This window comes from Apteryx mantelli, chromosome 4, assembly GCF_036417845.1.
Source record: "Apteryx mantelli isolate bAptMan1 chromosome 4, bAptMan1.hap1, whole genome shotgun sequence".
In the NCBI taxonomy this organism is placed as follows: Eukaryota; Metazoa; Chordata; class Aves; order Apterygiformes; family Apterygidae; genus Apteryx; species Apteryx mantelli.
In genome coordinates, this window is record NC_089981.1 from 52,867,753 (window position 1) to 52,879,977 (window position 12,225).

A 12,225-nucleotide genomic window follows, 5' to 3' on the forward strand; every position below is an offset into this window, starting at 1 on the left:
AGACATTTTGAAGACCATGTGGTTTGAATGGAATCACTCCATTATTTATACAGTAATGTGAGCATATTTATATAGTGAGCACAGCTCAGAGGCAGCGAACAGACGCAGCAGTTTGCGCAGCAGTTCGCGCAGAAGGGCGCACAAAGGAACTTTCGTTTCTGTTCCCTGTGGTGTATGTTTCCTCAAGTATGGTCGCGACACACTGCACAGCGCGTTCCCCAGTGGCTGTTGGAGTTGCTGTGTCAGAGGCTGGGACCCAGACCGACCCTCTGACAGTAGATGCGGCTCTACAGGTCTCAGGCTGCAGGGAGTGCTTGGGGCCTCTCCGGGAGGCCTGGGCTGGCAGTCAGCTCTCCTGCAGGAGGTGTGCTGCTGTTGACGAGCTGTGTCGTCAGGTAAGGGAGTTACGGGAGGAGGTCAGTAGGCTGCGCAGCATCCGAGAAGATGAGCAAGAGATAGACAGGGTAATCTCGGAGACTGTGCAGCTTCGGGAGTCCCAACCCCCCGCAGCAGTGGAGTTGCCAGAGGGCTCTGTGCCGTGTGAAACGGTACATCATAACACCGTAGAAGAAGGCTGGAAACTGGTCACTGCTCGTGGGAGGAGAAAGGCTCCTACTCTTCCCGAAGACTTGCAGCTGAAGAACAGGTTTAGCGCCCTCCAGGATGAGGAGGAGATGGGCATGGCTGCAAGGGAAGTACCTGGGACAACAGACCCTGTGCCCTGCCGGAACGCCCGGAAGAAGCGGTGAGTGATTGTTGTGGGGGACTCCCTGCTGCAGGGGACGGAGGCATCTATCTGCCGACCTGACCTCATGTCTAGAGAGGTTTGTGGCCTGCCAGGGGCTCGCGTGAGAGATGTCATGGAAAGATTGCCAAGGCTTGTCCACGCTTCGGACTATTACCCACTGCTGCTCTTCCATGTGGGCGCTAATGACACCAAGGGCAAACTGGAGACCATCAAGCAGGATTTCAGAGCTCTGGGGATGGTGGTCAAGGGTCTGGGAGCCCAGGTCATCTTCTCCTCAATCCTGCCAGTGAGGGGGGATGGATGAGAGGAGGAGGAGACGGACTTTCCAGGTTAACGACTGGCTGCACCGCTGGTGTTGGCAACAGGGGTTTGGTTTCTACGACCATGGGACCCTGTTTGAAGATCGACAACTGATGTGGAGAGATGGGATCCACCTCACGAGGCGGGGCACGCGGGTCTTTGCCAACAGGCTGGCCAACCTGGTAAGGAGGGCTTTAAACTAGGAAAGATGGGGGAAGGGGAGAGTTATAGTGCCAGGGTAGTCAGCAAAAGACAGCTCAAGTCGGGACGCCTCCAGCAGGGGAACGCAGCCAGGGAAGTGCACATGGGATGTGGCTATGGAGGATCCTCTTGTACCCCTCCTGGGAAACCTGCATGCTCGATCACCTCTCTGAAATGCCTGTACACCAATGCACGCAGCATGGGGAACAAACAGGAAGAACTAGAGATCTGTGTGCGGTCGCAGGGCCATGATCTCATTGCCATTACAGAGACATGGTGGGATAGCTCGCGTGACTGGAGTGCTGTCATGGATGGCTACGTGCTTTTTAGGAAAGACAGGCCAGGCAAGCGAGGTGGTGGAGTTTCTCTTTATGTGAGAGAGCAACTGGAAGGTATTGAGCTGTGCCTAGGGGTGGATGAAGAGCGAGTCGAGAGCTTATGGGTAAGGATTAAAAGGCAGGCTAGCATGGGTGACACTGTTGTGGGTGATTACTACAGGCCACCTGATCAGGAAGAGGAAGTCGATGAGGCCTTCTACAGACAGCTGGAAGTAGCCTCACGATCCCAGGCCCTGGTTCTCATGGGGGACTTCAACCACCCTGCTATCTGCTGGAAAGACAACATAGCTAGGCACAAACAGTCCCGGAGGTTCCTGCAGAGCATTGGTGACAACTTCTTGACACAGGTGGTGGAGGAGCCAACAAGGAGGGGTGTGCTGCTGGACCTATACTAACAAAGAAGGACTGGTGGAAGATGTGAAGGTCGGGGGCTGCCTTGGCTGCAGTGACCATGAGATGGTGGAGTTCAGGATCCTGCGAGGAGGAGGCAGGGCACTGAGTAGGATCGCAACTCTGGACTTCAGGAGAGCAAACTTTGGCCTCTTCAGGGACCTACTTGGAGGAATCCCATGGGTGAGGGCCCTAGAAGGAAGGGGCGTTCAAGAGAGCTGGTTAATATTCAAACATCACCTCCTCCAGGCTCAAGAGCGGTGCATCCCTCTGAGTAGGAAGTCAAGCAAAGGAGGCAGGAGACCTGCATGGATGAGCAAGGAGCTCCTGGCAAAACTCAACCAGAAGAAGAAAGTACACAGAAAGTGGAAAGGGGGACAGGCCACTTGGGAGGAATATAGGAACGTTGTCAGAGTATGCAGGGATGTGACAAGGAAGGCTAAGGCCCGTTTGGAATTAAATCTGGCAAGGGATGTCAAGGACAACAAGAAGGGCTTCTTCAAATACGTCAGTAGCAAGAGGAAGACTAGGGAAAATGTGGGCCCATTGCTGAATGGGGTGGGTGCCCTGGTGACGAAGGATGCAGAGAAGGCAGAGTTACTGAATGCCTTCTCTGCTTCAGTCTTTACTGGTCATGCCAGCCCTCAGGAACCCCAGACCCTGGAGGCAAGAGAGAAAGTCTGGAGAAAGGAAGACTTTCCCTTGGTCAAGGAGGATCAGGTTAAAGATCATTTAAGCAAACCTGACACCCACAAATCCATGGGCCCTGATGGGATGCACCCACGAGTGCTGAGGGAGCTGGCGGACGTTATTGCTAAGCCATTCTCCATCATCTTTGAAAGGTCATGGAGAACAGGAGAGGTGCCTGAAGACTGGAAGAAAGCCAATGTCACTCCAGTTTTCAAAAAGGGCAAGAAGGAGGACCCAGGGAACTACAGGCCAGTCAGCCTCACCTCCACCCCTGCAAAGGTGATGGAGCAGCTCATCCTGGATGTCATCTCCAAGCATGTGGAGGACAAGAAGGTGATCAGGAGTAGTCAGCATGGCTTCACCAAGGGGAAATCATGCTTAACCAATCTGATAGCCTTCTATGATGGAATGACTGGCTGGGTAGATGACGGGAGAGCAGTGGATGTTGTCTCCCTTGACTTCAGCAAGGCTTTTGACACTGTCTCCCATAACATCCTCATAGGGAAGCTCAGGAAGTGTGGGCTAGATGAGTGGACAGTGAGGTGGATTGAGAACTGGCTGAATGGCAGAGCTCAGAGGGTTGTGATCAGTGGCACAGAGTCTAGTTGGAGGCCTGTAGCTAGCGGTGTTCCCCAGGGGTCAGTCCTGGGTCCAGTCTTGTTCAACTTCTTCATCAATGACCTGGATGAAGGGACAGAGTGCACCCTCAGCAAGTTTGCTGACGATACAAAACTGGGAGGAGTGGCTGATACGCCAGAGGGCTGTGCTGCCGTTCAGAGAGACCTGGGCAGGCTGGAGAGGTGGGCGGAGAGGAACCTCATGAAGTTCAACAAAGGCAAGTGCAGGGTCCTGCACCTGGGGAGGAATAACCCCATGCGCCAGTACAGGTTGGGGGTTGACCTGCTGGAAAGCAGCTCTGCCGAGAAGGACCTGGGAGTGCTGGTGGACACCAAGTTAAGCATGAGACAGCAATGTGCCCTTGTGGCCAAGAAGGCCAATGGTATCCTGGGGTGCATCAGGAATAGTGTTGCCAGCAGGTGGAGGGAGGTGATTCTCCCCCTCTACTCAGCCCTGCTGAGGCCACATCTGGAGTACTGCGTCCAGTTCTGGGCTCCCCAGTACAAGAGGGATGTGGCACTACTGGAGCAAGTCCAGCAAAGGGCTACAAAGATGATTAGGGGACTGGAGCATCTCTCTTATGAGGAAAGGCTGAGAGAGCTGGGCCTGTTTAGCTTGGAGAAGAGAAGGCTGAGAGGGGATCTTATCAACGTGTACAAGTATCTGAAGGGAGGGTGTCGAGAGGATGGGACCAGACTCTTTTCAGTGGTGCCCAGTGACAGGACGCAAGGCAACGGGCACAAACTGAAACACAGACACTTCCATCTTAACATGAGGAAAAACTTCTTTACTGTGAGGGTGACAGAGCACTGGAACAGGTTGCCCAGAGAGGTTGTGGAGTTTCCTTCTCTGGAGATATTCAAGACCCGCCTGGATGCGATCCTGTGCAACGTGCTCTAGGTGACCCTGCTTGAGCAGGGCAGTTGGACTAGATGGTCCCTTCCAACCTCAGCCATTCTGTGATTCTGTGTGATTCTGTTATTACTATAAACACAAAACTGTTATTTAGCCCATATTTTGCATGTTTTTTTAATTTTAAAGTAAAATATATTGTAAAAGGCTTCTCCAAAGCATGATGCAGCAGGAAATGAGATATGCTGTGATTTCATCTAATTTTACCCTTGTTCTAGTGAAGAGGCTTATAAACCAGATATATGAAAAGGCTGCTACCAACTGCTCATATAAATATTTTTGCATGAAGCCTAGTATGGAAGACTGGTGTGAAAATATACTGTTATCTACATGTGAGGATTCTGCTCATTCTCTGTCTACCTAGAAAAATATTTTTAGTCACATTTTCTTAACTTCTGGGAAATATACTGCTTCTGTCCCCTAGATATCTCAGCTGAACCTAATCTAATAATGATAAAGAAAACTACACTGAGAACAATGTTTTGAAATAACATGTAATGTTTCATACAGAAGTGTAAAGATTGTGAGATGGAGCAAAATGAAAAGAAAAACAAGCAAGACAATAATAAAATACAGATTATAGAATTAAAGACAAAAAAGGCAATATTGCTGGATTGCAAGTGATGAACGCATGTTCTTAAAGATTAAAAAAGGCAACAGACTTTACCTTGTATATTACAGCAATAAAGAACATGGTATGAGCAGCAGTGTTACACTATGAGAGCACTATTCCTTACTTGCATTACTCACTATGCAAGTAATCTTTTACAACAAACTCAAAAAAAAAATCAGAAAGAAATGAGGATCCAAGGAATAACAGGGCCAAAAGCTTTAATGTGCAAGGCATTAAAACTTTGAGAAAGGTTTTGAAGTCTTATCTATATTCATAAACAGTTACTTTCCAAAAGAAATGCATGGCCATGTCAACAATTATCAGTTAAAAGTGGCCTCAATTGAGTTTCAAGATCAAACTTGTCCACTGTCCACATTGCTAGCCTGCAAGCAAAGCCTCACGCATGCCTGGAATGTGCCCTTCCAATGCACGCTAGAGAATGTGCACACGTGCACATGTAGTAGCAAAGCCAAACTTAAGCATGCTTAGGTCTAGACTACTGACAGCTATCCAAGAAGATCTGATAGCTGTACTCAGACATTAATGCCTTCATGTCTCCTTCTAGTCTGCACACCATTATAACAGCTCAGGGTGTAATATGCATATACTGTTGAACAGTTTGGTGCTTTTCTGAATGCATGATATGCAGTATCTTCTTAGAGATCTGTTTCCTGCTATCAAGACATCTGGGAATGCTGATCTCCACTTGGAGTGACTAAATGCAGAGATGTGATTCTGTGCAAACCTTGCCAAATAAGTATGTAAATATGAGGATATCTCAGCGGTTTGTGGCGGCACAAAGATTTGGGGAAGGGTATGAAATCTTTGAAGATTCAAGCTGGAAGACAGAATTTCCCATTTGGAAACCACTTGTACCTCTCTGTTATCTGCAGTCAACTGAGATCCCAAACATCTTGCCTCATGAGGCTCATGGTTCCACTATCTCTCTGCTCATCAGCTCACCTTTGGAAAATCTGGAGAGGTCCATTTCCCTCTCCCCACCAGCTTTAGGATTATTTGCCAGAATGCTCCCTGTCATGGTTTTGTCCTGTGCCAATAACTCTCTCCCAGACAATGTCCAGGTTTGGTTTCAGGGACAGCAGAGGCAAGGGCCATTCCTAACAGCCATTATTTCAGGACGGAGGATAGTTTAGCTGCATAAATGTGAGTGGTACCATGCTAATTCCTCTTAAGGCCAGAGAATGGCCTCACCTATCCCATTTATTTATGAGTATAGACATAGTTAAGTCTGACTCTTTGCTGTTTGGAGCATTTTAAGATAACCTAGCTGTTTAAAACAGTAACAATTACCTTTTATTATAAAGCTTCAGGAAACCAAATGATTAAATGAAAGTAAAGATCAGAAAAGGCTCAATGTAGTGGCAGAACAGAAAGGGGAATATGTTACATTTAAGAGGAGGCAAATTCTGGAATGACTAGTAAGCAAAGTAGGATTTGGAAAAACAGACTGAGATGAACTGTTAAAGACAGACATGGAAAAAAGTGATCTGGAATCAATAATAACGTTGATTGAATCATTAATCTGAGATTGAAAGGGGTGAAGTAAGAGTCTCCCACAGTGAGAGAACAGAGTGATGGATCATAAGACAAAATGGAGCCAGACAGCATCTACACATGTCCAGTGTTAAATCAGCCACTGAGGCAAACTGTGTTTTTTAGGTTTTTGCTTTGTTGCATATTCCACAGCCTATAAGCAGATGCATTTATGTATGTCTCAGACACTTCATAACAATTATTAAAAGACCAAGTGCTTAAGCTGGCTGTGAGAAAGGAAATAACCACCCTAACCCTCACAAAGAATCCAATTATATGTAAAGTACCTCTGTAATTGATGATTTCTGTTCCAAGCACTGGGGTCATCTCCAGAACTGTGATGAAGGCCTTGTCCATAGATGTCAATGGGAATGGAGACATGCGGTGTCTTCTTGCTACCTTGGTAATGTCAACAGCACTGTGACCTGAAAAGAGAGAGCACCAAGTTTATGTACAATACAGTGTGTAGACACACACAGCAATGTTCATTTAAACCACTTTACCCTAAGGGCCAGATGCATTTCAGTAAATTAGTTCAAGCTACTTATCACTACTAAGCACTTATGTCAGAAAGTAGAAAGGTATTGTATTCAGTTAGAATCAAAGGGGAGATTTAAAACAAAATACAATTGATAATTGAAAAAGTTCACAAAAGTGAATATCCTTTCTTGTTATGAAAAATATGCCAGAAGTCTTGATGAGAATAAAAGAATCAGTTAATCAGAAACAGAAACTCTTCACCGACAATGCAGTATTTGACACTGTGGCTCATCATCTGAGGCTGACTCACTTCTATGATCTACCTAGTGCTCAGGACAATTCATTCTGTTCTTCCTTGATGGCTTCTATAGCCTTCTGAAGGGTAGCTGCACTTTGACAGTCAGATCCTGGACATATTGAGTTCCACTGAGTTAAGTATTCCTTTTCTCCTTCTCTCCCATTCAAAATCTACAATAATGTTCTTGGAGAGAACTGTAATATGCCACAGCTTTGATTCTAATGATACATAAAAGTTTCTGAACTATGTCTGTATATCCCATCTTAAAAACAAATCACACCTCTTTCCCAGCTATGACTAAACCTAAATAAGATAAGCAAGTGTATCAGATACAGATGGTAAAAAAACAAACAGAGAAGACAACAGCATTACCAGCATATAAAAGCTGGTAGTTTGAAGTAGTTGTTGATACTGTTTCATCAACTGGAAATAAGGAGCTATGATACTACCTTTAAAAAATTGGCAACCTAGAAGTCTACAGAGATTCTGTATCAACTGGGTACAGATTATTACTACTAATAGTATATGTATTACCACACTCTACAAATACCTCTCACTATGCTATGTGCTGCGCACAGAGAAAATATTAAAACAGACACAGCTCCAGTGAGTTTGCAGTCTAAGAGGAAGATGGGAGTCAACAGGTTTGAAGGGAGGATAGAGGGGAGCACAACAAAATCATGGGACAGTCAGCACAACAGAGAACGGTTCTAGCTAGTGGGCAGCTTAACCGTTGTCAAGATTTTGTAGTCACCACAGCAAAGTAATGTTTAAATGTATAATTTGAGTGAAGATAATTAGATAGATTAATGGAAGTTTACTTTCTCCAAGTATGAGGGACAGGTTGGGCAAAGATATGAAAGAAGTTGTTTGAAAATCAAGCCAGTGGACAGAAAACTATGACTGGCAGCATGTTTGATTTCCTGATACTTTATGAGAGTGAGTAACTGAGGGGACAAAAAGCTCTGAAGGACTTTGAAAGTGAAGAGAAGAAACCGAAGAGAGAGGACTAGTGCAGTAACAAATCAACAAGGATAACATACAAACCAAAAGATTAGGAAAATGATATTTGCAGAAATATCTTTAATGGATTTGCCTGGATCAAGAATGCATTTATGAGAGCTAAAGCGGATGATGTTCCAGAAATACAACATGAGATCCTTGACAAGAATTTCAGCTGCATGCATTGACAGGAAAAGCCTTATCTCAAGATGTATGTCGAAAGAGTCTACAACAAGCATGCACAGTCTGGCTGTAAGAAAATAGAATAAGGTGTAAGATGAAGATGAAGCCCAGGTAATACCATTGTGGAGTGCTGAGGGGGACAGTGGGTTGTTCATAGTGACCGGCAAAACTTAATGGGGAATAGCTAGGAATCAATGTCAAAGACAGGTAAAAGGAGACAACTCTGGAGAAACAGTTCAGCATAGAGAGTACCTGAATTTTTGTTTGATACAGATGGGTCAGAGGCAAGGTCTAAAGGGATAGAAGAAGGGATAAAAGCAGTGGACTAAGGACAGAGCTCTGTGGCTCTGTGGCTCTCTAGAAGAAATCTTGGAGATTTCCAGAAACAGGACAATTCCATATAAGACACATTGAAGGAGCTGTTGGAGTGATAGAAGAAGACCAGGAGATTGGCAGCTCAGGGATGGTAAGAATGAAATGCAACCACTGAGCTTTGACTATGAAGAGTGCAATAGGAACATTGATATGAACTGTTTCAGTGCAGTGCAAGATGTGCCAAGAAGTCTAAGTAAAATATCTCTAAAATACCACTAGCACTCAGATGCACTTAGGTGCAACTTCCCAGACTACATGGGCAACAAATTAAGGCATCGTGAGGTCTCATGCCTGGCTACAGGCATAAGACATTCCCAGGAGAGTTTCTTGGCAGTAATGAGGCCTGTCTGCAACTCTCACAGCCATCTTACACCCGAAGTTACTGATAATGCTTGATTTCATTTGGCTCTTGGCAGTTTAAACCCAGCATCCAGCATCACTGTAGCTAATACTACATGTAATTAATTATATTTCTAAACCAACATAATTTATAATAAGATAATGTTGACAAATAATAAAAAGACTCATTTTTAACTACATGATTTCACTTTGTTGTTGCTACCTAGATGCCCCATTTGCTGCTGTGCATACTTCCATATTTTCGAAAAAAAACAGATGATTGTTTTAAATGTTGCCTTCGATAAAAAATAACTTTATGATAATACAATCATGTAATTTTTTTTTTTTTACTTCAGAAGAGAAGAATACTGCATCAGTAATGTTTGTATACACAAAACTTCTTTCAGCACTGACATGTTTGTTCAAATAAGTCATGTAGGAGATCGTTCATTAACTCATTTTTTGCTATCAACATAGTAACTATCTTTAAGAGGAAGAAATAGAGAAAAAGAAATCTGTCAACCTAATTCCAGTCCCAAGAAAGATTCTGGAAGAACTTATTTCAACAAACTCTTTGTGAATATTTGGAAGATAACATGATAATAAAATCAGGCACTGTGAATTTGTCAAGCACAAATAATTTCTAACTGATTTCATTTCCTTCCTTAACATAGCAATCGGCATACTGAAGAAGGGAGATACAGCTGATGAGATATATTTCAACTATATTAAGACTTTTCACAGTCTGAAACATGAGTTTCTCATAAGCAAACCAGGGAAAAATGATCCAGATTAAACTATTGTAAGATACAAGCATAACTAGTGGAAAAATTACTTTCCTGGATTTAACAACAGGAATGTCATTTGCAAGCTAATATTCATTTGTAATTATTATAACTGTATTTTGTTAGCACCTTCATAAAGACGAGGATGCTGAAAGGAACGTACTTGTAAGACAAAGACAAAAACTATGTCAAATTTCCCAGACCTTTCTGTGTTTACGTGTCACTGAAAGACACCCTGCCTACAGGCAATGTAATAACGGCAGCAGATGCCGCACAATACATGCTAAAAGCTTTTCCCTGGCTGTATAGAGTAAGGTATTTTTGTCTTAAAAGGAAAACTTAGAAAGATGAAGGAAGACACTAGAAAAAAAAGTATCACAGCAGTGAAAATCAGCGGAACTGTGAGGCAGCAAACAACCTTCACGCTACAGCCATTAGGTGCTGGCTGTTGTGTCACTAAGTAGGAATCTTTTAACTTTAGCAATAAGAAGGAAAGTAAACTGCATAGTCAAAAATAGTCAAAGACATTATATACATCTTTACCAGCATGATGTCTTGAACTCTTGCTGATGCACACTGGCCTTTTAGAAGTCTGCAATACATCTTCAGTTTAAATTATAAACTCCTGGGAATGTTTATGGCCCATCTGAACTAGAGCTAGTTTCTAGCAAAAAAAAGCCGGTATTTCAAAATCCAGTGTGTTAAGTTGTAAGAGCTGGCTGCATATATTGATATTTGATATATATTGATTTTTGTTATCATGATGTTATATAACACTAGATAATCTCTGTAACTGTTTCCAGCTGCTGAAATGCCACATGATTAAATGCTTTGAAGAAAGATCCAGAATGATGACATTAATTACTGCAGTGTGACGAGTCATCTCTTCCAAGTATGCCCATATACATTCCTATATTTCCTAACTTTTTCCTGTTCACCCTTACTTAAAGTCAAGCTGCAGGTATGTGATTTCTCCCCGGAAAGGAAAGCAAGGTGTGGTCCTCCGAGTGGGATTGTCAATGCAGTTCCTGTTCTTACTGGATTCCAGTCCTCCAAGCCCAGTAGATCCCTGGCAGATGTCTCCCTGCATTGTTTTATGTAATGTACCTAATTTAGAAGTAGCATACCTCCCAAAAAGAAGCTACAATATATTTCAGGTGTGATTATACTTGGGAAAATGGCCCTTCGGCTTCCTCCCCAAGCGTAGGCTCTCCCTGACACTCCAGACCTAGTTAGGTTACAAGTTAGAAAAATGATTTTTCTACAGCCCTTCAGATCCTGGGATCAGAAAAATCCAGGGAGTTTCTTCTACCATCATAAGACATATAGGTTAATAATTCTTCAAAGAGAATTGTGTTAGTAGCTGTTCTGATGCAAAAGCAAAACAGAATTCAAACTCCTTTCCTAGTGTTCCTCTGTAGTGTCCACAGGATTAAAAACATTCATTTCTCATGCAAAGAGTAAAATAGATGTTATTTTAATTTACACTAGGTACTATTACAGTACTCTTGATAAGATAGTACCATGAACCATAGTTTAATAGTAAACCATAGTCAACTATGGTTTATGGTACTATATAAACTTTTATAAACTATGCTTTTTTTAAACCATCCTAAAGTTTATTTTTGGAAAGGATTTGACCTCTATAGAAGCATACTTCTCTAAAAGCAGTACAGTCTGTCAGAAATTCTGGAAAATATCTTTAAGTTTCCTTGTTTTCTAAAACTCTTTGCTAGCCACTTTAGAAATTCGCATTTGCCTTTTTAACCCTTAAAATGCCAACCAACCAATCAGAGGCCAATCTCTGAATGGTGCCTGAAGTACTATCTCCCAGCTTGGAGCTCTGTGTCTAATACATGTCATTTTCTTGTTCAGGCAAGTGTTCAAAGTTTCTGTTAAAATCTAGTGGGAAACGCTTTCTCCAACCCACTCTGTTTGCAAATAGGTAAAATCCACTGATCTCTACAACGCTGTTCCAACACCAGAAGTGACACCTATTATTTCTGCAAGCCAAGCCAAGAAAATACATACTCAAAAATGGAGTTTTTGCACTAGAATGAATAACATTAATGCACACAGAAAGAAGGAAGCTCATGTAACTCCTAATCCTTCGCTCTCCCTATTTCTTCCTAGAAACAAATGCTAAATTTGCTTTTAGCTGTATCGTATATTTAAATAGACCTGGAGCCAAAAACAAATAATGTCTTTTTAATTCTAAATTTATGGAGTGGTACATTTTTATTATAAGTTAATGACATTAAACAACTCCTGAGACCTTCCCAACTGTCTTTCACAAATGTCAGATGGCTCTGAAAATAACTATTTACATTAAGAAGCATTCTATATGACAAAATAATCCTTTAGCATTGAAGTCAATTGACTGTGCAAGGTGGAAAATT

The 12,225-nt window shown here is 43.0% G+C and overlaps 1 protein-coding gene across 13 annotated transcripts in view; it reads right to left on the reverse strand.

The window, feature by feature from the left end:
* Positions 1-12,225, reverse strand: part of GPHN (gephyrin) — a 339,571-nt gene that overhangs the window by 49,528 nt on the left and 277,818 nt on the right. For all 13 annotated transcript variants that reach the window (XM_067295581.1, XM_067295579.1, XM_067295576.1 and 10 more), the window contains one exon: positions 6,652-6,789. In XM_067295581.1, the coding sequence (XP_067151682.1) occupies positions 6,652-6,789 (138 nt within the window). The remainder of the gene's footprint in view (positions 1-6,651; positions 6,790-12,225) is intronic.